Consider the following 27,449-nt stretch of genomic DNA (forward strand, 5'->3'; position numbering starts at 1 on the left):
TTCCGTCACAGATATCTTTGATTGAGAGAGTGTAATACAATTTGGGAAACCTTTTAGCACCTTACACCTTACACTTTAGTGCTTTGCATGCCGTTGGAGATACAATAGCACTTACACTGGTAAATGAAACAGCACTACTTGAGTCCGATTTCATAGCACAACAAGTCCAAATGCAAACAGCACCTGACACTGATTCTTCTTTACATCTTCAAATCTCACGATCGATTGGTTGGATGCAATGGCTTCATTGAGCTCAATCTGTTCATAGTCAATATCTTGGTCTTGAAAGATATTATGGTTCTTAGAATCGGCCAATAGTTTCGAAGCTCTAGAAGGTTTTGGAGAAGCAGACGCATTGTTTTTTGAAGAACCTACTGAAAATGTGGTATTAGAGTGAATATTTTTCTCTTCATCAGCCCTTACTGACTCGTCTTGACGCATCTTTAACATTGAGAGATCTCGCTTGTTGAGCCAACTGCTTTGGATTTGGTATGCTGAGAGGTGACGTTCGCAATGATGAAGTGGCACCACTTGGCGAGTCTGTTGCAGCCACAGCCTGCTTTACCATTTTGGGATCTCGTTCTTTTGTGGCAGAACTATGAGTTACTAGCTCGAAAGGTCGTTTGATGGCTTGTTTGGGTTTAACGCGTTTGTAGACAAATAATTTAAACAGATCAAGAGAATCTAACGGTAGTAGCATTGATGAATGTCTTCTACCAAATCTTTTTTTGCTTCACTGTCCATGCGGTTGAAAGTATCAAGGAGTTGCTCTTTCGAATTAATGTCACTACCTTCAACATAATCATGCATTCGAGATTGAAAAGTATTTAGTTCCTTATTTTCAGCTGTATGCTCAGGAGGTCCATATACCACCTCTGGTTTATAGAACATAATGATGGCTGGACCATTATTTATCGTTCATGAATTTTTCAAAATCGTCTGCGGCTTCCACCAATTCAACAATACTATTTCGATGCAATAATAAAAAACCTTGAAGTTGAGCCATGCAAATCTTCATATGTTTGACCTTATCCCAAAAACGTTCTATTAAATCCTCAAATTCTTGTGGTGTGACTTGGGTTGATTTTTCATAGAATTTTCGAATGTAAGCTTTGGTTTGATATTCGGTGGCATGCCCAATAAAAATCTTCTTATCAATACGTCCATTTCTAATTAAGGAGGGTGGAAGTTTTTCCTTAAAGTTGGTGGTCATGAAAATGATTCTTCCCTCTTGGGCTGCAATACCATCAATAGCATTCAAAATTCCGCTAAATGTGACTTGAGACTTGGTTGGAATAACATTGTTGCAAGCAGTCATTGAAGAGTTCTCATTCTTTTTGGAATGACTATCATCATTTTCAGAGGAATTTGATTCATTTTCTCCCTTATTGTTGTCGTTGTTTGTTGCCAAAGCATCCATCACGTCATTGGCAAAGGATGAATCAATATCTTCCATGACAATAACGGCATCGGATGGTGCTGTCGAAAACAAATATCCAAGTTCTTCATCGTTCAAGTCTCTAGAGGCCAAGTTTACCAAACAAATATTCAAATTGAAAGCAGCAGCAAGTGAAGCCACACAGCTTGATTTTCCAGTTCCTGGAGGTCCATATAATAAATATCCTCGTCTTATAATGATAATCAGCTTATCCACCTCGGCTTATAATCAGCTTATCCACTTACCGGTAAGGAATTCCATAATCGAAATACCAATCTTTTGAATTTAAAAACTGTTCCACATCAGAATATAAAGATTCCCAAACTCCCTTATCCAAAATGACAGACTCCTTTTTTCGTTTGTGTTTCACACAAGTGGCTGCCCATCTTCCATAGCTTGATGAGAAAATAGTGGTCTTCTCTTTCATAAACACAGTATTAATATAATAACAATTAGCAATAAATTCTAAAAAGAAGCTATTGGAGGTGATGGGTCGAGACAACTCCTTCTTCTTATTGCTCTTCTCAGCATGACTCGATTCATATCGACTAGTCAAAATCATGGAGGTATTCAATCCCGAATTCTTGGCCATGGTCACTGGATCTGGACAATTATTTTCTTTCGTGCATTTAAACAAGTACCTTAAAATGGTATCAATGAATTGAAATTTAGCCTTATAAATCTCAACACTTTCACGCACTTTGGATGCATTTCCACGATCATTGACAAATGAAAATAAATGCACAATGAGTGGATCATTTTCAACATAAATCACATGATATCCATACGAAGGAACAAATTTTGTCTTTTTAAACGATTCATCTCGTCCCAAGTCAAAACCATCAAACTCACTGGGACTCTCGTCATACTCCTTCACTTTGGCTAGTTTTTTCTGAAAGGGTCTGACATGAGAGGAGCCATCCATGGTGTAAGGATGAAATGAAAACCAACAAGAAAACCAATAAAACTCTTCATCTGAATCTGAAATTTCCAATCGATAAAAGAAAACTCTCAGTACAATATCCTCTAAAGAGTCTTTGATATAATAAAAAACAGCTCCGAGAACACCAAACACTAAAAAATAGAGACTAGTCAAAGAGGCCAATGATGTAGTGGAATGGTTGTTATTCATGTTGGAAAGTGCTGCTGTCGCTTCGGTGGTTTCTGCAAGAAGCGTTTCAAACATTTTTTATGGAGTTGACAGAGGCTCAATGGTTACTGAGTGATTTATAGGCTTCCAAATTGACCTTTCACCTTGGAACATCGTTAACACACCACCATGGTTTGAAAATCATGAGCCAACAACACTCTTGAAGGTGGCATTTCAAATATGAAAGGTTACCATACCTCGGATTCAAATAGAGATTTGAATTCAATCTGGACAAGTGTGGGTGGTTCAAGTAACCTTCATTGAGGTCAGATCTCATTGAGAGTTTCAAATTGCGAACACACTTATTGGACAAGGAAGTGGGTCGAAGTGAAGAAGAACATGATGATGAACGTAATTCTCAATGATGATTATACCATCAATGGCATCATTGTTTGAGATTAAGTCAGACACCAAAGTTGCTTATTCTTATTTACGCTCTATTACATGACAATATAAAGTTTGAAGAAGAAGTGTAAAGAGATTTAATTATTATCAATCATGTCATCGGCAACTTCGCATAGAAACACAGAATGATCTTTTAGTAAAATTGACATTGGTGAATTCATATTCTTAAAGTTGTCAAATACTTACATCCACCAGCACCAATCTTTGAAACAGGATATGAAAACTTTGTTTCATTCACACGGAATGTCTTGTCGAGATGACCTAATCCTAATTGACCTCCACTGTTTTTACCTGCACAGTAAATTCTTTGCTCTGTCGATCGCAAGACCGTGTGATGATTTCTAAGATGATGATCATTTGACAAGAAGGATCAATTGATGAAATGGATTGTCATTTCACAAATGGAATAATTAATGAATAATACTCACCCACACTTGACAGTGTCAATCTTGACATCAGATCCAATATTAATTTTGGTTGCATCTTTTACATTACTTCCATCATTTTCAATTCCTAATTCACCATTTCGATTCTGGATCATGTGAAATTTAGGATATTCATACATGACAAGGATTGGAATTTCATCATTCACTTACCTTTCCAGCAGCCCATGCTCTCCCTTATCTGTCACTACTACAGAATGAAAACTTCCACATGAAACGCTCTCAATCATTTGTCCTTGTCCTGCCTTATTAATACTCACGAGAGAAATGTTTAACTGTCCAAAGGTATTGTTTCCCAAACAAAAAATGTTTCCCTCTTCAGTTAAATAGATGGTATGTTGATCTGAAAAGTAGAATTATAATAATAATTGTTATTGTTATAACAATTTCAATAAAATATGATAAATAATTTCATTATAGGACATGTAAATGGTTGTTCAAATAGTCAAGTATATATATCCGTGTGTGTGTATTTTCAAAATAATTATACATCCAAATATTTGATCAATATTGTCTCAACTTACATCCTGATGAAACTGATTTAATTTTCTTTCCTTTCAATTCATCAATTTTTATCTTTTCAGGCTTCTTAACCACTTCCTTCTTTTTCGAAGAAATTTGAGAATATGTGTTATCTCCACATGCAATAATTTCATTATCTACAGTTACAAAAATTGAATGACTAGCTCCACTGGAAATGAGTTTCACTTTTTCCTTAATAGGCACTCGTTTAAATTCTGCAACAGAGTCTGTTGAGGAAAACCCAATTTGATACTTATCAGAACGTCCACATGCATAAACTTCCCCTTTATCAGATAAGAGCATGGAGTGATAATCTCCACAAACAAGAGATTCAATTTGAATACTTAAATTAACACTTGTCCAAGAATTACAAGTACGGAAATGACCCAAGCTCTGAATGTCATGATGTATGGAATAAGTCCTTGCTTTCTCAATACTTATTTTCAATAAAAACTCACCAATTGGCCATAATCATTGTCTCCGATTGTGTAAAGAAGATGATCATCTGTTGAAACAATAAAGAGCGAGCAATGATGATCGTTATTCCAATAATTATTACATGGACATTTCATAAGTAAAAGATGTAAGCCAATCATTCGATGAGATATAATTGCCCATCATTCAGTAACAATGATCAATGAAAATACTGATGGAACGAATTCACATACCTGTACATAATACTGTGAATTTATCACCACATCCAACATTGGTAACTTTCTTGTCTTTCAAACGAAGAACTTCTTTCGGAGTAGATATTCTCTCATCATTGTCATTGGACAATTGATGGGCCATATTCTCTCCGAGGCTATAGGAGCAACAGATGACACCGAGACAAAAACGTGTTGGCGTGTTGTGTGATGATGGGTAAAAACTGTTATTAATGTGATAACACATACCCATACACAAGTGTAAAAACCATTTTTTTCAGTTGGATTTGACAAATGACGGCAGTTTCAAATCTTCGAGTGAAAAGGCATCAACACAATAATTAATAGCGACTCAAATGTAACAATAAATTAAGAATTAATTTATATGATTTGTTGCCACTCGTTGGCAATTCAAAATTTAAATTTCTATCTTCTTCTCTTGGCATTGTTAGGGTTGATTGGATTCAACAAGACAGTATCATGACATTGATCACGGATTGGACAATCAATAAAGTTCAAATTCTTGTCAGTACAGAATCTCATTTCAGTAATGTATTGTTCACCATGATAACAAGCAAGAGCAGGAGTTCCATAACCAGCAGCCTTCATGGCACTCTTGAGTTGTTGAATATGATAAACCATGCTGTCAGATGGAGTGACACCGCCTTTTTGCAAGTTTGGAAGAACGGACATGCTCTTTCTTAAATCAAGAGCAGCCTTGAAGAACTTGTATTCAGTGTCCATACGTGGGAGAGAAGCAGCACAGGTTCCGTGCTTTTCATATTCGTGTTGCCAAAATGATGGAACTTCATTCTTGAAATCTGTTTGTGAAATGGGTTGTAAGTAATGTGATGATATGTTGAATGATAGCATGTGAAAACATCGTTATCGCCATGGTTGAATTGTTGATATTCGTGTTATGTGAAATAATTGTAATGAAAAGTGTAAACATGGTGATGATCATAGTCATTTAAAAGAAATTCAATTCAGCAGTTAATACATTGCATTTTACACTTACCAGTCCAATACTTGTTCAAATCAGGGACTAAATCTTGAATTTGACCATAGTCAAAGGATCCTCCGCAGAAGAATGGACCTTGTGGTCCAGTGTTACGGCTAGGCCACAAACCATGAATACTGTTATGACATTATCGTAATCACATGTGTGATGAAAATTATGAACACAATTGCATCCGAGCGACAATTAGATCATTATCTTCAGTAAAGAGAAGCAAAGCAATCTACGTACGTAAAATCTGAAGTAGATGATGGGATATAACATGGTTGCAATTGACGGCAGGCATTTCCTGGCCAAGTAAGAGAAAATACCTAGAAATTTCATCATCACAAAGATAATATCACTTAGAATCATCGCGTACTATATTCCAGTACTTACAAAGTAATCAAAAGAAGAACCACCTCTTTCTCTGTTAATAGCTCCTCTCAATTGGTCCAACACAAAGTTTGGAGTTCTTTGAGCAGTCGATACCACGGAGAAGGCAAGGAGCGCAGCCAACACGGCAAGCACGAGCAAGGCTTTGGTTTGCATGATTTTTTTACGGGGTGATGATGGTCTAGCGATGAATTTTTTAACGCATGCGGCAAGTGAATCTCGAGGTGAGGGGTTCTTGCTGTAATTATGCGAGGGGGCGTGTTGAGGCAACTACATTGTGATGGAAACGTTCAATCTTGTCTGAGGTCGCTTACTGACTTGTTAGATAACTTGCTTGTGGTCGCTTCAGAATTCATCAAAAAATATTCTCGTTCATGATCGATATTGTTGCTGTGTGATTCATGTACGCGGATTTTGAGACCAGAATTAAATCAAGAGAACATACCAAGGAGGCTCATTTGTGGAAGAGTGGATTGTATGATACCATTCCAATGGATCCGGAAAGTAATGATTGTTTTGATTTGAAAAAGAGTGAGAGTCATCACCAGGCTTTTTTAATTTCGGGACAACGAATTATTGGCACAGGATCGACTTCTTTAACGAAAACTCCCAAAGTATATTTTAAACCAACCCGAATGCATTTTGAACTGTTTGATATGATCAAGTGTGATTCTGATGAGAGAATTAAAAAGATTTGCGCAAATAATATCAGATTTGTGATACTGACATCAAAGAATAGAGTTTTTTTGAATCAAAAGAAGCATTTAAGCTTGGAAGAGGCACTGAAGATACAAATTGATGGAATAGAGTATATCAGGTATGACCGTCATTTGTATTTCATGTTTGAAACTTGAAATATGTCTACTTCCCAGTAACTTTAAATGTATTGATGATTTGTTCAAAAAGTCCTCAGAATATGTGGAAGATATTGAAATTACTTTAAAATATGCGTATTTTCTAACTAACAGCGGAAAGTTATATACTTTAGAACTCGACCCACTAACATTTGAACTTGAGTTAATTTTTAATGGAGGCATTCGATACATTAAATCAACGAAAAGAATTACCTATGCTATTGGATATAATAACACCATACATCGCATCGATGGAGAAGCGTCAGAGGACATTTCACAATTATTTTCTGATAAGCTGGGAGAAAATGAATATGTGAAATACATTGCTTGTTGTGCCAACCATTGCTTTTTTGTCAGCAACCTCAACAGAGTTTTGGAATGGGTGACAATCGACAAGGTATGCATTAATGATAATTTCATCATAATAATCGAATGACGTTTGATCAATAATATATAGGACAGGTAATGTATTGATATTATCATAACATTCAAATGTCATGTACTGATAATAAGTGTTTGTAGTTAGGAGGCGGTCTTCCATTTTCGAAAAATAGAGCCTTAACTGAGATTACTCTTCCATTCGAAAATCGTTTGTTCAAGCAAATAGTAACTGGTAATGAACATACCTTAACACTTTCAACAACAGGAGAAGTTTATGGATGTAAGTATGACATGCTAAATATATCAACGTTGAATGCATCTTTTTTAAGGCGGAGAAGATAAAATGGTGGGCACGAAAAAGAATGTAGTTCTTGCAAATCAATGGAAGAAACTAAAAGACAATATTTCTCAAATTTATGCGGATGTTTATTCATCATATATGATATCCAAGAGAAGTAATTATTTTGTATGTGGAAGTAACGTTATGGGAAGCCTTGGACTGTCATCTGATGTTCAAGAGGTTGGTGCATGGAGACGAATGACGCTAAGAACTAACAAAATTATTCCTTGGCTGAAATATGGGTTGCGTTGTGCTTCCTCGACTGTATTATTTTGTCTCGAGTCTCAATTTCCAAATACTGAAAGTTTAAGCATGTTACTTGCAAATTTACAAAGAAGAATTTCCGATGGTAGACTTTCTGACTGCATTGTCAGGACAAACCGCTCGCCAGAGAAAAGCGGCTATGTCAACCAAGATTCAAGTAATGGAGGAAAAGATGAACAACCATTGAAAAAATCCAAAACCAGTAGATAAATTCAATTATTAGATTTCTTATTTCTAACATTTCAATTTTCCTTATTAAACCTTGTCAACGTACGTGACGAACAGTGTATTTATTTACAATTTAATTGTTCAAAACACCCAATCCAATATTGCCACAAAGTACCACCAATAAATAATAATACAACAGTTTGTTTTCAATAGCGTGATTCACAAATTGTTTGTATTCACTGTCATTATCGCCCAGTGAGGATGGGTTGAAAAATAAATCTTCTAAAAGTTTCAAATTGGTCTTATCGACTTGTGATTCACGACTTGTGTTTTCTCGATGATAATACCCTCCACTGCATTCTTCAAAGCTTAGTAATGTGTGCTTGGTATTGGATTGAATGCTTTTGTGGTGGTCCAAAATGAATTGAGTTTCAAACGTTGGCAATGGTAAATGTATGGAAGATTCACAAGGGTCTTCTTCTTCGTCTTGTTGAAGATCATCTTCTGTTTCACATGAATCTTCGTCATCACCAATGTCCACAACTTCATACTCTCCATCTGAGGGATGACTCAACTCATCTTCCTCGTACTCGTCGTCATCATCCGAAGAAGAATACATGGTTCGAGTAGACAGCATCACTCGCACCATCTTCATCCTGTCCACCCGCTGTGAGACGATTCTTTGAAATGGTAGCTGTGTGAACTAGTTGAACAGAAATCGCGTTTTGTGGAGTAATTTCCGTCGAAATCTCTCGCTTGCCTATTGCAGATTTGGACGGGAAATTAATGCCACCTCTGAGGTCCAACGGAGTATGAGGTTGTTGTTGCATCTGTTCGTTTCTTTCATTTGCAACATTCAACATGTTCTGAGGAGGAATTGTCGTGAACTCGGTGCATGATGGCCGTCGCTGCTGTTCTGCACCATGTTGTGTCGTTCGCTCATTGTAATCATGACGATTGTTCTTAAGGGAGTGATGATGTAATGATGATGAAGATGGCAACCACAAGGTCTGAACATAAAAGTATAATTCTGCTGTCGTCTCTAGGGAGGTTCTTTGCATGGAGGAATTTGATACTTTTCGGTTTGGTATGTCCATACAATGAAATTCTCGTTCAAAATCAAAATAAACATGAATCATGTGCGAGTGAGAATGAGGTGGAAATAACACAAGATGGGATTCCATTTGAAAAGACATGGTATCGAAATTCTTCTCAGTCACAATGATGGGATGATGGTGTTGAGAGGAAGAACTTTGAAAAAGGTTGGAATGGCATGTTTCATGATCCATTTCTTAATACCTTTTCGAATGTGCTTTTCAGTGTAGAGATATGGACTGTTGAGCCATGAGTGGACAAATCCTTGTTGCAATTGAGGTTTGAATTTCTCTAAATTTGCTAAAAATGTTAATTGATTAAGGTCATCATGTTGGAATGAACGTTCATAATGTTGCAATGCGTGTTTCATGAGATGGATAAGATTGAATGAAGATTCTTCTTTCTATACAGCAATGTGTGAAAATATTTAGAGTTATTTAGGAAATTATGCATTCATAGTGTTGTGAATACACACACCCACACCAACAATCATTCGAATCATTGATACTACTACTACTACTGAAAATACACTCACCTTATAAATTAACTCTAACATGGTTCTCTTTTGAAAATAAAATCTAAACCAAAAACAATTGGTCCATACATTTTGCTTTTCGTCTGATACAATGTGTGTGTGAGTGTGTGTATTTTCACAACATGTATGAATAAAGGAATACAATAATGACCGACATCCAAAATTAATATATATACTCCAAATGAAACCACACAAGCAGCAAGGTGTCACTTACCATCAGTAATTTTCTTATTGAGTGCCCATAATTGAAGATCATGCAAATACCTTCGAGCTAGGGTTTTTCGATTATTTTGTTGAAAACAACTTGTCTTTCGTACAAAGTTGGAAAACCATTTGCCAGATTATTGCATGAAATACCAAAGGACACTAAAAAATTCTCACACCTAGTTGCATGTCCGAATGTTTGATCACAATAATGCTTCCACAAGTTTTGATCGAACCCTCCAATTAAATACCATAATTTACAGACATGGATAATCGTTGATAGCACTTCCTTTACTGTCAAATATTCTAATACTTTGCATAGAAGCAATTTTCTACTATGACCTTGTTTAGACAAGTCAAGCGTGACATTTGCTGGTTGTAATTTGATGCCGCCGTTGCTGTCATGACCCATCCAAGAGAAATCGCAATTTTCCATCATCGGAATACATTTTGATTCTCTCTTCCTTCGTGCGAGTTCACCAAATCAATGCCACTGTTGTTACTGTCAACCAAAATCATCATCTCCCAACAACAACCACGATGCAAATAGGATTCTGTGGCTTGAGAATATTCACTGTCGTGCTTGTTCTTCGTTTGACAATGACCAGCACGTGCTCGACCACATAAATTCGGTGGGCTTCGCATTTTTTCTCTTTTATTGCATCGCGCCATGAATTTCAGTCGCAGTTTCTAGATGGTTTTGGTGTTCAGGCTTGTACGAAAGAAGCCAAACACAGAGTAAGGTGCGAAGGGAATTAGTGGAAGCAACAACGAAAAGAAAAGAAGAGATCATTGTCCCGTACTCTGGATTGTTGTGCATAGATACACAGTAACATCAACAAAACACGTTCTCTGAGTGCACTCTCTTTACCAAACTACAACAACAACAACATCCTGCACTCTCCGTAGAGTACATGGTTGTTTTGAAGAGAAATAGAGAGAATACACCAATCAAACGAACGTTCTTTTGGGTCCGAAGCAGTTCAAGTCATCGACAACAAAAAACCTTTCTAGCCACTCATGCGTAAAGTTCAACCCACATTTCATTTACCGAGTAGTACCATGACGAATAATGATCATCATGATGACAAGAACAAACGGCCAAGCGATAGAAACTCCTTCATATACCCTGACGGAAACACCTCTAACAACCTCTACTCGAGCATGTTGTCAATGATGAACCACATGAGCTCTTCCTCCTCTTCATTTCCGACAACTAGTTCCAACACCTCTTCTACCCCCCACGCTCCTCTCATTTAGCTCCATCGCCGAGCGTGAATGCATCTTCCATCTCATCAAACTCATCATCCGCGTTCTCCGTAGTGATGAATCCAGCTCATACTCCTCTTGAAGTTCTTCTCCTCGGAAATTCATCGATTTCCAACAGCACTACAACCACTCCTCCTCTCAACACGCCACACAGCAATCCAACCTACCAAAATGTGTTGCAGTGCTTGTCCTTGTTGTATCCTTCCTCCTCGAGCTGTAACACTTCCAACAATGTCAACCAAACAACTGCAACGACGTCATTCCCCAATAATAACAACAACAATAACTATTCCATACCACCAGTCAACAGCAACACATCCACTTCTTCTTCTAAAACACCACAATACACGAATTTGGGTTCAGATTTTTCCAATTTAACAACTTCTTTCCATTTTCCAAATTCGTACACAAACCCCTCTTCTGTTCTCTCTCATGAGTTGGTGACTAGTTTTGATTCTCTCAGTCATCAAATTGTTGTACCCAATAATTCATGCATGAATACATCAACATCTTCTGTCACTATTGAAGAAGAAGTGATTGATGAAGACGGCACAAAGAGTTTTAGAAAACGAAAAACCTCTCCACTCAGTTTCGAAACTCAATCTCTCTACGTCAAAACAGAAGGTCTCAAACAATCCAAAAGTGTCAACAAGTTTAAGAGAGTAAAACTCTGTGACAATGATGAATTAGAGAACGAAGATAAAGATGTATCGAAAGAGCTCGATCTTGCAGAGAACCAATCTTCCAATGATCCATTCAATAGCTTCTTTGTCCTGCTCAAAAATCATTTAAATTTTTGTGAACGAATGAATAAGAATCTACTAAGAAGTACTGTTGTATTTGATTACACCCATTCCACTTCGTAAGTATTCAATTTTAAAGTGTGACATGCTTACAAAATACTTAGGTTATGCAATGCTTCCAATGTTGTCAGGGACATGAATTCCATGTCTCCTCCAACCGATTCTGACCTCACATATCCCTCATCAGACTCTATTCCTTTAGAAAAGTTGTGCTTATTGTATAGCATGTATTTGCACATGTGTCAGAGAAAAGGTTTAACCTCAGAAGCAAAAATCGCCTATGAAAAAACAAGAGCGTTGCTCAAACAAGTATTTGACAGATACGACAATTACCATGTTGCCTTTACTTATTGTATTCTTTCGATCTATCATTCAAGCGAGGGAGACGATGAGACTGGCAAGTTTTATTTGGACTTGGTTGACCATTATTTTACCTCTCAAAATAAGAATACAAGTGGAAAGACCACAAATTCATCAGTAAGCTCTCACGAGCAAGAAATGAATAAGCTCATTCAATATTGGATTCCAACATCTGAGCTGGACAGAGATTTCTTTTTGGGAAAATTTAAACTTGCTGCTGATATCACCAATGAGGCAGGTAAATTAAGACGCTCAGTTGAACTGAGAAGGTTAATCAAAAAGTATTACATTTATGGAACAAACCAACCACAAGTCACTCATCCAGAATTCAAAAATCTTCTAGAACAGAAGATTGATGGAACAACCTTTGAAGGTTTCTTGAAAATGGTTGACTTTACACTGGAAATGGCTACACTTTCCAGCAAATCCTATAACTTGGATGTTGAACAACAATTCATTCTAATCCATGGAGGTAAAGGCTACAAACACACAGCATATGCGATGATTTTGCTAGAGTATTTGGATTTTCTGTCCAAACACGACTCATCGTTTGATAGTAGTTCCACAATAACTCTCTCCTCTATTAACAATCAAGATCCAAATGTCAACAATGTACTTTCAAGACTTTACATAGAGGTTGACGCTTTTATGAAAATTAGTTATGAAGAACCTGAAGCTTTGGGAGCCATTATTCCAGCGTATTTTTCTTGCTTTTCCATTGCTTGCCAACTTGATTTGAACGGCCGTGACATGACCCAAACAGAACAGCTTTCCAAAATATCAAGAGACCTTCATGTCATGCAGTACATGTCGAAAAGATATAAGAAGGTTAAAATTTTGTATTCTTCTCTTATGGATGCTCTTGCTCTCAAAAAGGAAGAGCTTACAAAAGAAATAAATTCCTCGTCTTAGGATTATAACACTGAGCAACGAAAAATAAATGTAATTCCGCTGTTCTATTGACGATTTCACACAACAATGAATAACAAACTCACTTGAACCATATGCTAACTTTATTGAACGAAACACATTTAAGCTCTTCTTGGCTTTCTAGAATGCTTTCTCATAAAAGTAGTCAAGACATTCTTGAGCAATTGTTTGTGAACGAAAAACAATGGCTTTTCTTGTCTTCTTGGAGCTCTTCTTGAAACTCTTCTTTGTCTTCTATTTCTTGAAACTCTTCTTGGAGCTCTTCTTGGAACTCTTCTTTGAGAACGTCTTTTTTCCATTCTTTCAAGTCTTTCAACAAGTCTTGCAAGGAAATCAAAATGTTCAACAGCTGCTGGTCTTCTGACAGCTCGCTTTCTTCTTGGTAAACGTCTCTTCTGATTTCTCTTTGGAACACGTCTTGGGAATCTCTTCTTCCAAACAGAAGCAACTTTGACAGATCTGACAAGATTTTCAAGTCTCTTCAAGAACTTTTCAATTGGGAATCTTCTATTGACTCTCTTTGGCTTGACATTCTTATTGACAGGAGTAGCAACAGTTGTAGCTGCTGCTGATGGTTGTTGTTGTTGGTGAACTTGCTTGGCCATCATTCTAATCTTTTGTGCCAACTTTCTAACCTTTCTTCTCAAAAATCTTCTCAAAATTCTTCTCACCAATCGGACCACTTCATGGAAGTTTTGTGATTTCTTCAACTCTTCGATATGAGTCTTCAAATCGTCAGTCTTTCCGTCCTTCTTCAATTGCAAGAGATGATCCACAATGACTGAGAGTTTTCTCAAAGTAACTTTAGCATCTTGTGCATTGTATGGAGCTTGTTCGGAAGTATTCTTCAACAAACCTAATTCCTTCAAGTTTTTGAGAATTTGTCTCAAGAAACGAACTTTGCTTTGTTTCTTTGGAGTTGTAGCAGAGAGAGTGGAATTGACATTACGGACGAATTGTTGTACTTTTTGAGGTTGTTGTGTGAGAGGTGCTTGTTGAGCGAATGATGTGTGAATCATGATGGCACACACAATGGCCAAAGACCGAAGATGATCAATGACTTCATGATGACAGTTGGCAGCTAGTGTTGAATTTTTTTACGGATGAAGGTTGCAGCACACAGAGCGAGGTTGTGTTCTTCTTGTGTTGCTGATTATAATAATGCGATTTTATCAGAATGTAATCAAGTAAAAAATAATTGACAAGTGACGCGCTTGTAATGGAACATCATCTCTGCTGTAAACTTGTTCTCAATGCTCTCTCTTTGAAACTCTTACTTTCAAATTAGTTGGTCTCTGTACGACACGAACAGAACATCCAACTGGATCTTTCTCTTCGTCATTCAATAACACAAAATCATACTTTTGAACAAGTTTGGTTAAAATCATACATGCTTCCAATAATGAGAATCGATAACCAATACATTTTCTGAAATTGATCAAAGTTTTTAAAAGTTCCATTCATTTGAAAACGATACAAAACGTTTTGAATGATTCAATGAAACAATTTCCACTTGTTAAAACTTACCGATTTCCCATTGAGAAAGGCATCCATGTAAAATCATGTTGAACTCGATCTCTGGTCTCTGCATCTTTAAATCTCTCTGGATCAAATTCATCTGCATTCTTCCAAATAGATTCTTTTTTGTGAACATTAAGAATAAATGCATTAATAAAAGATCCTTTTGGAATTTGATATTTTCCAAGAGTAGTATCTTTCTTTGCCACTTGTTTAGCAACTCCTACTACGGGTGGATGAGTTCGTAACACTCCATAATGACAGCATTGACATATTCAAGTGAATTGTAATCGTCATAGGTTGGATTTCTTCCATTTAACACTCGAGTGACTTCAGTTTGTAGTTTTTTCAGAATTTCAGGTCTTTTAGAAAGTTCAAATGTGGTCCATTGTAAGAGAGTAGAGGTCGTCTCATGTCCAGCCAATCTATTTGGTGTGTGATGTTTAGAGTGGTTCAATATTAAGCAAAATGGTTGTTCAGAGTGTTTAATATTAAGCAAAATTGTTAAAAAATTTAAATAACAAGAATACTCGTGTTTTGGAAATTAGAAACATACGTCAAAATAAATGCATTGCTCTTGAGTTCATCATCAGTTAACAAGTTCTCAATAGTATTGGCTTCAACGAGTAAACTTAAAATATCATTCTTTCCATCGTCGACATCTGAACTGGTTCTGTTCTTCACTTCTTCTCTTCTTTGATTAATAATCTTGTCTAAAATCTTGGAACATGTTTCCAGTGCTTGTGTTGCTCCTGACCAATTGGAAAGAATTTTATAAAGGAGTGGTAAATGTCTGACAAATCTTTTTAAAATCATTCCTCTTCTCATAATGATATCCATGGTTTGTCTGAGTTGACGTCCTTCTTCATTAGAAGAAAAGATACCAAAATCAACTCCAAATCCTACCAGTGACAATTTCGTCATTTTTTTGAATCGAGTGTTTTAAACATTTAAACATTTCACATTCATGAAAACATTTCAGTAAGGAATATTGACATCAATCGTCGTGACACGCTCATACCATATATACATCATTACTTACCTGCTTTACCTAAAACATCCAAAGTAATATCCGAATAATCTCCTACATTCAAAACAAACTGTGAACATTGTTGTAATTTTTCATCCCATTTCTTGAACATTAAATCCGTCGATTCCACAGCAATTTTACACATGTACTCCAAGTTCTTTGAAGAGAATCCAGGACTACAAATTTTAAAATGTTTCTTCCATTCTTCGGTATGAGGAGCTGTCAACACATTATTTCCCTTATCAAAAGGATTTAACACTTCATAGATTTGTTTTGGCTTGGAAAAATTATTGGCTTTGGTCACTAAAAGTTCTTTTAACATTTCTGGATCTGAAACCCAAATGATCGATCTCTGAGCTAGAGAAATTCGTAATGTTTGAGTCTCTGCATCTCCCATCATTTGAGCTAATTGAGGAATTGAACCCATAGATCCCAAATATAAATAAGGAGCAAAGAAGGGAATTCGAAAAGGTGCGAACCATACTTGCCAAGTTCCAGGAATGTGACCTAATTTTGAGCATTGAGAGTAAATACCAATGAAGAGCCAAATGAAATATCCAATGAGAATGACTCCAAGGGCTGTCAAGAGTGTTGTGTAAAAATCACTCAAACCCCAAAATTGGAACGATGATGCTGGTAGAGAGGAGGACATTTTTGCTATGGGAGTGATTCGGAACGTGTCACGTTGACCCGAATACTAATATGATGAATATTATTTTGGAATGATGACTAAAAATTATCAAATAAAATTGTGAATCAGTGATCAAGCAAGAAATTATTGTCAAATTCTTTCGGAATGAGATATTTACAAGGAGATGAACCGTGATGCCACTTCTTGCTGATCGTGTGTTTTTTACAAGAGAGAGCGATGAACCTGTCTCGTTGAACGGTAATGAATGGGTTGTAGAGTTTGTTTTTTAATGTGGTAGCGGAGAGAAAAAGAGTCAATTTGATCGATTCCAAGTAATTTTTATGTGCGTCTTTGAATCATGAACGCCTCAACCATCAAGTCGATGTATGTTTCAAATGACAAGGCTCGAGAATTTCTTCTTCTTACTCTCGTTTAGAAACTGCAATTTTAAGGTTGGTCGTTGGTCGATTCGTCACGCCAGGTTTTGGTCCAACAGGATCTACAGACTCGTCGTTGAGCAGTTTGAATTTATACTTTTGGACCATCTTGGTTAAAATCATACATCCTTCCAGAAGAGCAAATCTAAAATATGTTGTTGCACCACGAAATAAATACATTATTGAGAATATACATACCTATAACCAATGCATTTTCTAATATTGAGGGATGAACATAGTTTAACAATGATGATATAAATTGTGTGGTTACTAACTTACCTGTTTCCCATTGAGAAAGGCACCCATGTGAAATCATGCTGAACTCTTTCTTTGACATCGGGATTGTCAAATCTTTCTGGAATGAATTCTTCTGCGTTCTTGAAAACATCTTCATCGTGGTGAACGGCATCAATCCAACCCACAACGGTAGTACCTTTTGGTACCTTGTATTTTCCAATGGTTGTGTCCTTTTTGGCAACGTGTTTCACAACTGAAAGAACTGGTGGATGAAGCCTTAAAGATTCCATAATAACAGAATTAACATAGGATAGAACTCCATAATCATCATACGTTGGATCACGAGATCCAATTGCTTGAGTTATTTCATGATAGAGTTTGTTCTCAATTTCTGGTCGCTTTGATAGCTCATAAAGCGTCCATTGCAACAGAGTTGATGTTGTCTTTAAAAAGTCAATAAATGTTGAACAATGAACCAAATCAATAACATGTTATGAATATTTACCTCATGACCAGCAAGTCTTTGGTAATGTCATAAATAATACTTCACTCCTAAATGATGAACTACTTACGACATGATGAATGCATTGCTTTTGAGCTCATTATCTGTCAACAAGTTTTCTACCATGTTGGCTTCGACAACAAGCTCAAGATATCTTGAGTGACACTATCAACTCCGTCTTTCTTAATAATCTCTTTTCTTTGTTGAATAATTTCATCTAATTTATCTCCGCAAAAGTTAATAGCCCGTTCAAGTCCCAAGATCTTGCTGATCACGGGATAAAAAATGGATTGATCACCAACAAATCGTCGAACAATAACTCCATAGTTAATGACATTTTCCATAGCTTCTCTCAACTTTGTACCCTCAACATCAGTTGAGAACACTCCGAAATCCACACCAAAAGCTGCCTTTCCCAAAATATCAAGAGTGACATCACTGAAGTTACCAAGAGGTAAAATAAATGGGCTATTCTCCTTAATTCCCTTATTCCATCTTTGGAAAAGTAGTTCTGAAGATTGTGTTGCTACTTTGCACATGTATTCCAAATTTTTTGAAGAAAATGCAGGGCTACAGACTCGAAAATGTTTTTTCCATGATTCCGTGTTAAGAGCTGACAAAATATTCTCTCCGTAAACATTAAACATTTGATAGACAAATTCAGGTTTTTCGAAACTATTGCCCTTGGTCAAGAAATATTCTTTCAACATTTCAGGATTAACAATAAATACAGTGTTCCTGTCAACCATTGAGACTCTAACAACTTTGCTTTCTTTATCTCCAAATTGTTTCACCAAGCGGATTGTATCTAAATTATTTCCCATGTAAAAATATGGAGCAAAGAAGGGGATTTTTACTGGAGAGAAGAAGTACTGCCAACATCCAGGAATATGTTTCACTTTCAAATAACTTTTGTAAATCTTGTAGGTTGCAACGACAAAAATAGAAAGTAAAATCACTAAAATTGCAATTCCGCTGGTGAATACCATGTTTGAGATTGAATACATATCACGACCGTCATCACTTTGATGTCCGGTTGCTGCCTCTACGGAATGACTTGCCTCGAGTAACATCATCAGACAGCTGCAAACAACAGCAGTCAATAATAAGGCTCTATTTTGACGCATTTTTTTGATGGATCGGTGAATACATGTTTCTTTAATTTTTGATGGGATGTCCGTCATTGAGTGCGACGAGTGAGAACTGGGCCCAGTCCACGGCAAACTAATGCAGGTTTCATGTTAAACACTGGTCTGTTTCCACTGTGTTTACAAAAATGTTGTTTCTTCTGATCAGACCCACAAGGATTTGTCTTCAAACTAGGAATGAATATCCTACCCACAACTTTTTTTTTATTTGATTTCCTCATTGTAAAATAGGCTGTCCAATCAAAAACCAAAGAACACGCACCAGTTGCTTGTGGCGCCAAGTTTAATTTAGCTCTTTCATATTCCTCTCTAAAAAATTGAACAAATTGCATTTCTTTGTTATTTGAACACACTCCTTGTTTTTGAATTTACTTGCACAATTGCATTTCTTTCACCCAACCGTTCGAACTAGTTATCTGTTTCCACTCAGTGTTTACAAAAATTATTCGGTTTGATTAAATCAACAACGAAACTTGCGGAATATTGAAAATCATCAACTCCAAATTATTGGAATATTGGAAACTATTATTGTGGTATACGGATCACTACTTACTTCATTTTGTTCCTAGTTATTGAACTAGTGATATCTATTGGACTATTTGAATAATGATGACAACGCCATCAAACGACCTCAACCAAAATCCAACCATGGTGATGGCATCATTAACCGCAAATGAAGGGAGTGTTGGCCCTCCAAAATTGGTCTACTCTTCTCAACATAAAAAGGTGATGGTGTGCAATGAAAGTCGTTCCGATACCACCTCTCACAGTACGACTACTGGCCCAACCAAAAAACAACATGTTTGTGGCAAGTGTTTCTCCCTCATCATCACCAGCCTCAACAACAGATACTCATCCTTTTCCGCAAACACAATACCCACTACATGGATTCACTTACAGCTCAGTACCTCTTCCCGGTTACAATCCGCCATCATCTGTGATGTACAATAACCCTTTCGGAAATTATTTTCCTCCGTTCCCTCATCAAGGCCAACATTATTATACCTCTCCAAATTCAAGTAGTGGCAGCAATTTGATGGAGAAGAGCAATGTTTTACTGAGCGACGGAGGCTCTAACAGTGAATCTGAATGTAAGGTCATCCTGCCCGAAAGCCATTCAGATCCTAAAAAGAATGTATTATCGGCAATGCCAATCAAAAAAAGAGCTCTAAGCAATGTCGTGAAGAAACCTCTTGAGGAAAGTAAGCAAAATGAGGAACCACCTGCTACTAGTACGAATGTTGAAGTTAAAAAGAAGCAGCCTAGAACTAAAGACTCTCCAACAAAATCAGACGAAAGTGAAAAGAAGCGAAAAAAAGTACGAGACGAAAATGAAGAGTTGAAAAAGAAGGAGAGGAGACTCGTTCGTAACCGTCAATCAGCACAAGCATCTAGAGAAAGAAAGAAGCAATACATTCAAAGCTTGGAAGCAAAAGTGGCAGAATTGGAAAACAAAGTTCGTGAGCTGGAAGAGGAAAACATTGAACTCAAAAAGAAACAAAAACCTTGAACTGTACCCGTTGAATATTGATGCAAGCAAGACAATGACAAAATTGTTTTGTTGACATATTCACCCAGATGAACCCAATGATATCGAAAGAAGATTCTTTTGAAACGAAATTGCTTTCAATGGTCAATTTCCAAACCATTAAGGTACAGAGAATGTTGTGAAGAATTCTTGTATCTAACAGCTGTTATCATGATGATGTTGTAAATAAATTGAAACAAACGAAAACTGCATTCCAAAAAAAATGAACACCCACAAAAAGGGCTTTTTCACACAAAGAAAATGCAAGATGACCACTTCGGTCTCATCATCACCTTCCGATTATTCAACATGCACGAAAACATTTCAAAGAAGCTACAGAATCAGGCAACGAGGGATTGTACCCAAATTAACCATCGATGAAGTACTACTTGTGTTATTAAAACGAAAATATCCGCAAATGGTATTAAAACATGATGCTTCATTATTGAATTTTGACTCAAGTCAAGAATTATTGCAACAACCAAGTTCTTCCTCAAACAAGGAAATTCTCAATGCTCGTCACATCAAAATTATCAATGAAAATGACAAAACTCTCGTTCAAATACAATACGATTTTCATTGTTTTAATTGCAAGAAAATTTGGAATAATTTAAATTTATTATTGGAACATTGGATGTATGAACACGTAAATGATTTTTGTGTTCTCAATATTGATCGTACACTGCACGGAAATATTGTGGTTGAAGTGAACCTTACCAAATCATTTTCATCGACACGAAATAATCAAAAATTCTATGACGTGCTAACCTTCAAGGAATTGCCATCCAAGAACATTTTAACATTTGCAGCTGTGAATTTGTTTTACAATTTTTCCTTTGAAGATCAAATTACACAGAACTACAAGTTGCAAATGAAACGATGGATTGAAAAAACAGAAGAGAATGTGAACAGTAAGTTCTTGATAACATCTTTCAAACACCAGTACAATTGTTCCATTGTTATGCAATTATACTGTTTAACAATTGTTTTAACGATAAAAATATGTATTGACATCAATCACATCATCGACTTGAAGAGCAACAAATTGAAACCATTACAGAAATTAACACAACGCCGAGGAAGGTTCAAACGTTCAACGACTTCAAACATTTTATCTCAACTCATAAGCAAGAATCACATGTTTTCTGGATGGAATATTTGACATTCTTGAGATCAATTTATGCTCACCAACACTTACTTTCTCTTACGGAATTGGAAAATCTAGAAATACTGATTTTTGAAAAATTGCGTAGCAGGTAGCTACATACTGTAAAGGTAATTGGCGGGAAAAAATCTCGACGTCTTACTGGTTGAATTCAGGGCAAGCTGTTCATGATTCAAACATCTCTTAAAAATGGAACAAACGCTCTCGATCTATTTAGTGAAACAACCACCACCCCAACAACAACAACTCAAATCTTCAAGGACGAACCAACAACACATTCAACAACTACGCATGACTCCTTCAACGCTGGTGGTCAAAAAGATTCCAGCTAAATTAGAGGAGGGGTGAAAGTCAATTCTCGGAAACTTGCAGATCCATCGGAAAATCACTCATCATTTATCCTTGACAATTCGCAAAATTATCAAACAAAGAGTATTCCATCATTATTTCCGCTACTTTAAAACCAAGACAAACGTCAGCTCCAATTCAATCTACAAGAAGCATTGGAGATTCAGAACTAGGATCATTGACAAGCAGGAAAACTAGCACCTCAAAACTCACGAATATTACAAGCTCAAACCAGAGCGGTGAAAAGAACTCGCATCATAATGGCACAGTTGACGTCTCGTTAAAGTACTCACAAGAAGCCTTGTTGGAAAACAAACTAGAATTCTTATTGAACGATGACGATATTTATTCAGCTAGGCAAAGTATCAAAGATGCCTACCTTTTCAAGTCCTATGAACGAGATACATCTAAATTTGCCAGAAAAATATCACTTTCTCAACTTGGAGTTACATTAGTTTTCGAAACCAAAGAAAGCTTTTACAACTTTTACAATCGATTCAAAACCTCTAGCACTGGGAGCATGAGCAATATTGGTATGGAAGAAATTGAACCGTCAGAGCCGAAGCATTCTGTTCTTGAGTCTGACTTACCAACAACATTGGAGTGTTAGAGCATACAAACGAGGACCCTCAATTAAGTACAGAACCGTTTATTACAGAAGAAGAAAAGCTTGAAATCGTTAATACAATGGAAAAGGTTGGAGAACCGTACCTTGTAGAATTATTTAAAACAAAATATAAAACGAGAGAGCTGCTTCATGTTAGTTCGGCCAACCGTTGAAGCCAAATGAACAAGTACAGCAATTTCTTTCAAAAACCATCACTAAAACACAGTCCTGATGACGCAAGGTTTATTACAAACTCAACAAGTCAATATAATCAACAACAGTCAGTTCTTGACGAACCATTCATTCATTATTTGAATCAAAAGTGTTGTTTTGGAGGTGGATAAGGAATTGTCAAGGCCGGACGAAAAGAATGAATCAAGTTATTCAAATTGATAGAGTTTCAATTTGATAAGTCATTCAATACTGATAAAGTTTCAACTCTTGTTGAGGTTTTCAAAAAAAAAATCAACAACAACCTTAATCTCAACGAATGAAGAGAAGTAGAGAGGATGTGTTGGTCTTCCCACCTTGTGTGCGTTGGCTTTCACTCTTTGAGTGTTTGCTTGCAAGATCAGCACTTTGTTCGATTTGTTTGTTTTGTTCAAATTGTTGATTTAAATAAGGCGTTAAATAATGAGCAACAAGTTGACCAAATAGTGATGTCAAGACTTCAAAGACTGCAGGAAACTGATGTAGATGGTCAAAAGGTGGGAGATGTTGGTGATTAGTAAATACTTGTGAGATTTACTAAGAAGGCCCAACATTTTAAAGCATATGTGGTTGAGTAATACAGGTAGTTAAATATATTTATTAAAGTACTCGCCGCTTGCGGTGTAAATTGGTTCAAACAGTCTTATTGTACAATCTCGTCAATCAAACGCATTGTCTCGTTGCTCATGGTCAAAAATCTCTGCTACATAATCTTTGGCATCCTTTTCCGGTCTTGAATCTGGGGTGAATACAACATCGAGCTCTGTAGTACTTTCATCTAAACTCGACTGACCTGGAAGTGGCTCAAAAAATTCGTCTTCTTGTTGAACTTCAGGTGTGGCAGAAACCTCTTGGTAAAATGTTGGAGGAGGAGGATTCACAGGTTGTTGGTACACTGGAATATAGTGATGGTAGATATTGGTATGTGTTGGAGGCACAATAGGTTGTACTGCGTGAACAGCATGTATTGGTTGTACTGTCTGGACAGGAATTGCGTGGAGTGATTGAACAGGAAGAGGTTGAATTGGTTGAATGGTTTGAATTGTTTGAATTGGTTGAACATGTTGGGTAATGGGTTGAAGGTGTTGTATAGGTTGGGGTTGATATTGGTGGACTAATAATTGAGGAGGTACTTCGCCTTCAGCCACCACAGTTTCTCGATATTCTATTGGAGCATGTTGATACTGAACTGATGTAGGAGCTGTTTGAAAATAAAACTCGGGATAGCCTGTTCCCTGTTGCACTACTGTTTCTGCTGTGATGCTTCTTTGTTCATCATCTATTAAGGTTTGGTTTGAAGCGGAATTAAGAACAGATTCTTCACGAGTACTCTCTGACGCAGACTTCTTATTCTTTTTCAGTTGGTTGTACCTGTGTCTACATTGCAGATCTGTCCGACCTTTAAGACCTTGGGAAACCTTTTTCCAAGAACTTTCACCTACTTCTTGCACTCTATCAAGCAACCGTTGATCTTCGTCTGCAGACCATGGCTGTTTACAAATTTCCGGGTTTAATACTCTCCACCAATGTTGGTTGCATTGATCACTTGTCTTATTTCCAACAGCTTTTGCAATACTGCTCCAATTTTTTCCGTCATACTTGATGTATGCCTCGAACAACTTTTTGTTTTCTTCCTCCGTCCATCTAGCGCATGATCGTTTTTTCTTAACCTTACTGATGTTGGTACCTTTCCCGTTTACAGAGCTGTGCGAATTCGATCTTTTTCTCGCAGGGGATGATGAATGAATTCGTTCCAAAAGACTCGGTTCTTTTGTAGATGAAAACGGTGAAATTGGAGACAAAGTTTCATGGTCTGAAAGCATGTCTCTACCGCTACTCGGAGATGTAGCAACCTCGAGAGGACTCGAACATTCAGGACTGTTGCTCATCGATGACGTGTTGTTATTTTGAACCATCATGTTGGAGTTAGTTGGAGAGGTTTTTGTCTGAGAGCTACTAAGGGGAGAAACAACGGTTAATTGGTTTGGTGTGGAGGAAAGGTGGTGCTGATGAATGGTGCTCACTGAGCTACCCAAAACAGCTGCTTGTGGTAATGACGTAGCTTGGGAAGGCACAGAGTAAACTGATGGAGTTTGATGTGCTAATGTTACATGTTGCGGATGAGAGGGTAAGGAATGATAAGCGTTTTGGGAAAGAACGGGAGAAACAGTTGAGTAGTGATAAGAAGGAGTTTGATATGCCTCGTACCGAACGATGTGGTGATTGGAAGTAGGGTCGTACATGGTGGTAGTGAATGGATGACAGGTAGTTGGAACATAATTATGGTAAGGATAAGCTTGATGTACATAGGTCGTGGTAGGGTTGTGATAACCAGAAGTATTTGGGTCTTGCATCAGTACCAGAGTTTGGTATGCTTCTTCTGTTCCGTTGTTTGGACGATGATGATGAAGAATAAAGTGATGAGGATGAGGAACGTTGCCCGAATAGTGCTGTTGAGGCTGTTGTTGAAAGGTGGGACCAACGACTGGAATAGTGGTACAAGCGGTATTACTGATTACCGCGTTGGAAGATGTGGATGAGTGGGAAGCCGTTCCTGGTGTGTTGTGTGTAGTGTTGCCATTCAACGCTTGTGAGTTGGAAAGATCATGTTCTTGCGGTACAGGGTTCATAGCGTTCGTTTCCTTATTTCCCTCAATTATACGCTCAAAGAGAAGCTTCGCACGAGGTATTGTCTCAATTTTTTTCAATAGGGTTTCGGATGAGCAAACAAGTTTGGAAGCCTCAATCCGTGTATGTGCGTTGTGTAAGCCCAAGGTTATTAGCCTCTTAATAGAGTTTCTTGGATCCTGAAAATTCCGATGTTTAATTTCACCGACTAGGGTTTGATGATACTTGTAACAAGCTAGCAAGGTTTAATTTCAGAACAGAAGAATCACTGCACGTTCATGCGTGGAGAAGACAATAACTCGCTCGCAGAAGAAGCTAACCGTATGCGTTGGGCAGTGAATGCCTGATTCTCAACACTGGGCGGTTGTTGCACCACCATAGCTGTTGCAGCTTCTTCGGTGGGAGATAGAGAATATCTTTGAGGGGAAATACATTTGGAAACGAATCGAGAAGTGACTGAGTAGGGTTTGGAGGTCGAGAGGGGAGTGGAAGAGCCTTCTGAAGAGCCACTGAGTGCCATTAAGGCTGTAGTAGATATGTTTGTGACTGTCAAACCAGAGGTCTTGTGACTTGTACTACTTTGGGGAGAAGAGTTGCTTGTAGAGTTTGAATCGGGAACGCTTGTTGTGGTTTTTGTCAACGACTTGGAATCGGAGAAGAATGAGTTATTGGGTTGCTTTCCATTCATGCTAAGGTTAGCGTCATAGACAGTTTTAAAAGAATCATTGGAATAGACAGTGAAGGACGTTTTTGCTCCGCGTTTGCTGCCAGGCTTTGGGCCTCGCTTCTTAGGTATTTTCTGAATGGTCGCTGGTGTTTGATTAGCACTCGAAGATGTAACTACGGGTATGTAATCACTCTGGAAAAACATAACACCACTACCAGCAGAACTATTGGCTGTAGAAGTGTTCTCTGAGGTCATGGAGATCATTTCCTTACTCAGGCTCTCTTCAGGTTTTAACTTTCTTTTTCTTCCTCTTTTTGATTTTGGGGGTGTTTCATCATGGTTAATGAAGGTGAACTCAGATGTAACTGGTTTGTTGATAGTTGAGACTGGTTTTGGATCCCTCATGATTGAATTATTGTCTTGCAGAGGCCGAGTAAGGGTGTTATGATTCGTTGACGGTAAATTTAGTAATTTTACACTACAACCTTCATCCATTTCATTGTCCGTCGCCTCATCAGTTTTCTCTCCATCAACATCTTCCATTGGGTAAGTTTGTTTGCTTGAAGAGGAGTCATGATATGGTTCAGCTGAAGGATCTTTAGGTTCGAATAAGCATTGTTCCTCACTAAAATCGTCATCTGTATCGGTGTCTGTAGTTTGCTTTGATGTATTTGAATTATGGTTTTTTCGTGTTCTTCTTGGTCTGTTGGAAGCCATAATTTGTTGGTCGTAGACAATTTGAGAAGCCATGTTCCTTGATTGTTGACTTGATTGATTTAACTTTGACAACTCCAACACAGCTAGCTCCTCTTCATCAACTGAAGGTTTAGAGACAGAAGATATTGTGGAATCCTGGCGGATCTTTAGCTCTATGATTAAATCCTTTAGGACTTGATTTTGGATTTGAAGGTATTGTATTTGCTTTTCGTGGTCTGAGCTCATTTTGTCAAAGTAAACCTCTAAAGCCTGCAACAGCTGATCTTTGTCTCGAATATACCTTGAAACTATTTCGCCCAAATCAAAGAGAGAGCGGCGAGTCATCGTCTTTTTTCCAAAATCGGAATAATTAGGTGGGTTGGTACTATTGTTGTTCATGTTTGTGCACACAACCTGAAAACCACTTGCCAATGAATCACGTGGAAAATATCGAATATGCGGAAACGATTTCCGAAAGTTTCAAGTCAAATGATTTCAGTCTCTAGGTAGCGTTTGAAACTGAGACAAAAGGAGAGAAGAGTTTTACGATCTGGTTGGTGTGCGCGATAATATTTTTTTGAAAATTAATATACATGTAAATTAAATTATTTCCCAAAAAGGAACAAAGAATAGGCAGACCCCTGTCAATGAATAAAAGTTGCCATGGCATTCCAGCAGTCTATCCAAGCCTGAAATGTATTATCCTTTGCACAGTATTTCTGAAAAAGCTCCTCACTAATTCCATTCTAAAAAATATTCTCGGTGGTTGTGGTACAATTCGTTCATCATCACAGGCTAGCTACAATAACAGCCATTTAATCAACGTCATCAACAATCTGGCCACATCAAGAGGGTTCCAATCACATCTTGATTCAAGGGAACAATAGTTGTTGATT

The 27,449-nt window shown here is 37.3% G+C and overlaps 16 protein-coding genes across 16 annotated transcripts; 4 read left to right on the plus strand and 12 right to left on the minus strand.

The window, feature by feature from the left end:
* Positions 1-150: 150 nt before the first annotated feature.
* Positions 151-700, minus strand: C9374_008884 (uncharacterized protein; the record flags this gene model as incomplete). The annotated part of the gene is made up of 2 exons (XM_044699009.1): positions 151-374; positions 424-700. 2 exons carry the CDS (start codon positions 698-700, stop codon positions 151-153), a joined length of 501 nt encoding a protein of 166 aa, XP_044545061.1.
* A 207-nt stretch (positions 701-907) lies between these two features.
* Positions 908-2,624, minus strand: C9374_008885 (uncharacterized protein; the record flags this gene model as incomplete). The annotated part of the gene is made up of 2 exons (XM_044699010.1): positions 908-1,628; positions 1,684-2,624. The coding sequence occupies 2 exons, from the start codon at positions 2,622-2,624 to the stop codon at positions 908-910; spliced, it is 1,662 nt and encodes a 553-aa protein (XP_044545062.1).
* Positions 2,625-3,070: 446 nt separating this feature from the next.
* On the minus strand, positions 3,071-4,877 carry C9374_008886 (uncharacterized protein; the record flags this gene model as incomplete). The annotated part of the gene is made up of 9 exons (XM_044699011.1): positions 3,071-3,123; positions 3,180-3,334; positions 3,422-3,441; positions 3,516-3,525; positions 3,590-3,779; positions 3,961-4,351; positions 4,417-4,463; positions 4,627-4,763; positions 4,855-4,877. The coding sequence occupies 9 exons, from the start codon at positions 4,875-4,877 to the stop codon at positions 3,071-3,073; spliced, it is 1,026 nt and encodes a 341-aa protein (XP_044545063.1).
* Positions 4,878-5,031: 154 nt separating this feature from the next.
* On the minus strand, positions 5,032-6,154 carry C9374_008887 (uncharacterized protein; the record flags this gene model as incomplete). Its single annotated transcript, XM_044699012.1, has 4 exons — positions 5,032-5,426; positions 5,624-5,742; positions 5,855-5,934; positions 6,002-6,154. The coding sequence occupies 4 exons, from the start codon at positions 6,152-6,154 to the stop codon at positions 5,032-5,034; spliced, it is 747 nt and encodes a 248-aa protein (XP_044545064.1).
* Positions 6,155-6,399: 245 nt separating this feature from the next.
* On the plus strand, positions 6,400-8,047 carry C9374_008888 (uncharacterized protein; the record flags this gene model as incomplete). Its single annotated transcript, XM_044699013.1, has 4 exons — positions 6,400-6,815; positions 6,871-7,249; positions 7,375-7,513; positions 7,563-8,047. The coding sequence occupies 4 exons, from the start codon at positions 6,400-6,402 to the stop codon at positions 8,045-8,047; spliced, it is 1,419 nt and encodes a 472-aa protein (XP_044545065.1).
* Positions 8,048-8,138: 91 nt separating this feature from the next.
* C9374_008889 (uncharacterized protein) lies at positions 8,139-8,624 on the minus strand (the record flags this gene model as incomplete). The annotated part of the gene is made up of 1 exon (XM_044699014.1): positions 8,139-8,624. The coding sequence occupies one exon, from the start codon at positions 8,622-8,624 to the stop codon at positions 8,139-8,141; it is 486 nt and encodes a 161-aa protein (XP_044545066.1).
* Positions 8,625-9,221: 597 nt separating this feature from the next.
* Positions 9,222-10,251, minus strand: C9374_008890 (uncharacterized protein; the record flags this gene model as incomplete). The annotated part of the gene is made up of 4 exons (XM_044699016.1): positions 9,222-9,503; positions 9,636-9,718; positions 9,850-9,943; positions 10,105-10,251. The coding sequence occupies 4 exons, from the start codon at positions 10,249-10,251 to the stop codon at positions 9,222-9,224; spliced, it is 606 nt and encodes a 201-aa protein (XP_044545067.1).
* Positions 10,252-11,164: 913 nt separating this feature from the next.
* C9374_008891 (uncharacterized protein) lies at positions 11,165-13,183 on the plus strand (the record flags this gene model as incomplete). Its single annotated transcript, XM_044699017.1, has 2 exons — positions 11,165-11,970; positions 12,016-13,183. The coding sequence occupies 2 exons, from the start codon at positions 11,165-11,167 to the stop codon at positions 13,181-13,183; spliced, it is 1,974 nt and encodes a 657-aa protein (XP_044545068.1).
* A 119-nt stretch (positions 13,184-13,302) lies between these two features.
* C9374_008892 (uncharacterized protein) lies at positions 13,303-14,220 on the minus strand (the record flags this gene model as incomplete). The annotated part of the gene is made up of 1 exon (XM_044699018.1): positions 13,303-14,220. The coding sequence occupies one exon, from the start codon at positions 14,218-14,220 to the stop codon at positions 13,303-13,305; it is 918 nt and encodes a 305-aa protein (XP_044545069.1).
* A 231-nt stretch (positions 14,221-14,451) lies between these two features.
* C9374_008893 (uncharacterized protein) lies at positions 14,452-16,401 on the minus strand (the record flags this gene model as incomplete). Its single annotated transcript, XM_044699019.1, has 5 exons — positions 14,452-14,629; positions 14,729-14,927; positions 14,969-15,144; positions 15,276-15,621; positions 15,762-16,401. 5 exons carry the CDS (start codon positions 16,399-16,401, stop codon positions 14,452-14,454), a joined length of 1,539 nt encoding a protein of 512 aa, XP_044545070.1.
* A 401-nt stretch (positions 16,402-16,802) lies between these two features.
* Positions 16,803-17,631, minus strand: C9374_008894 (uncharacterized protein; the record flags this gene model as incomplete). The annotated part of the gene is made up of 5 exons (XM_044699020.1): positions 16,803-16,962; positions 17,016-17,033; positions 17,097-17,497; positions 17,560-17,575; positions 17,627-17,631. The coding sequence occupies 5 exons, from the start codon at positions 17,629-17,631 to the stop codon at positions 16,803-16,805; spliced, it is 600 nt and encodes a 199-aa protein (XP_044545071.1).
* A 44-nt stretch (positions 17,632-17,675) lies between these two features.
* On the minus strand, positions 17,676-18,683 carry C9374_008895 (uncharacterized protein; the record flags this gene model as incomplete). The annotated part of the gene is made up of 1 exon (XM_044699021.1): positions 17,676-18,683. The coding sequence occupies one exon, from the start codon at positions 18,681-18,683 to the stop codon at positions 17,676-17,678; it is 1,008 nt and encodes a 335-aa protein (XP_044545072.1).
* An 820-nt stretch (positions 18,684-19,503) lies between these two features.
* C9374_008896 (uncharacterized protein) lies at positions 19,504-20,214 on the plus strand (the record flags this gene model as incomplete). The annotated part of the gene is made up of 1 exon (XM_044699022.1): positions 19,504-20,214. One exon carries the CDS (start codon positions 19,504-19,506, stop codon positions 20,212-20,214), a length of 711 nt encoding a protein of 236 aa, XP_044545073.1.
* Positions 20,215-20,455: 241 nt separating this feature from the next.
* Positions 20,456-22,355, plus strand: C9374_008897 (uncharacterized protein; the record flags this gene model as incomplete). The annotated part of the gene is made up of 3 exons (XM_044699023.1): positions 20,456-21,143; positions 21,269-21,488; positions 21,866-22,355. The coding sequence occupies 3 exons, from the start codon at positions 20,456-20,458 to the stop codon at positions 22,353-22,355; spliced, it is 1,398 nt and encodes a 465-aa protein (XP_044545074.1).
* Positions 22,356-23,221: 866 nt separating this feature from the next.
* Positions 23,222-25,192, minus strand: C9374_008898 (uncharacterized protein; the record flags this gene model as incomplete). Its single annotated transcript, XM_044699024.1, has 1 exon — positions 23,222-25,192. One exon carries the CDS (start codon positions 25,190-25,192, stop codon positions 23,222-23,224), a length of 1,971 nt encoding a protein of 656 aa, XP_044545075.1.
* Positions 25,193-25,455: 263 nt separating this feature from the next.
* C9374_008899 (uncharacterized protein) lies at positions 25,456-26,952 on the minus strand (the record flags this gene model as incomplete). The annotated part of the gene is made up of 1 exon (XM_044699025.1): positions 25,456-26,952. One exon carries the CDS (start codon positions 26,950-26,952, stop codon positions 25,456-25,458), a length of 1,497 nt encoding a protein of 498 aa, XP_044545076.1.
* Between the last annotated feature and the right edge of the window lie 497 nt (positions 26,953-27,449).

This window comes from Naegleria lovaniensis (genome assembly GCF_003324165.1).
Source record: "Naegleria lovaniensis strain ATCC 30569 chromosome Unknown tig035, whole genome shotgun sequence".
Classification (NCBI taxonomy): domain Eukaryota; phylum Heterolobosea; class Eutetramitea; order Acrasida; family Naegleriidae; genus Naegleria; species Naegleria lovaniensis.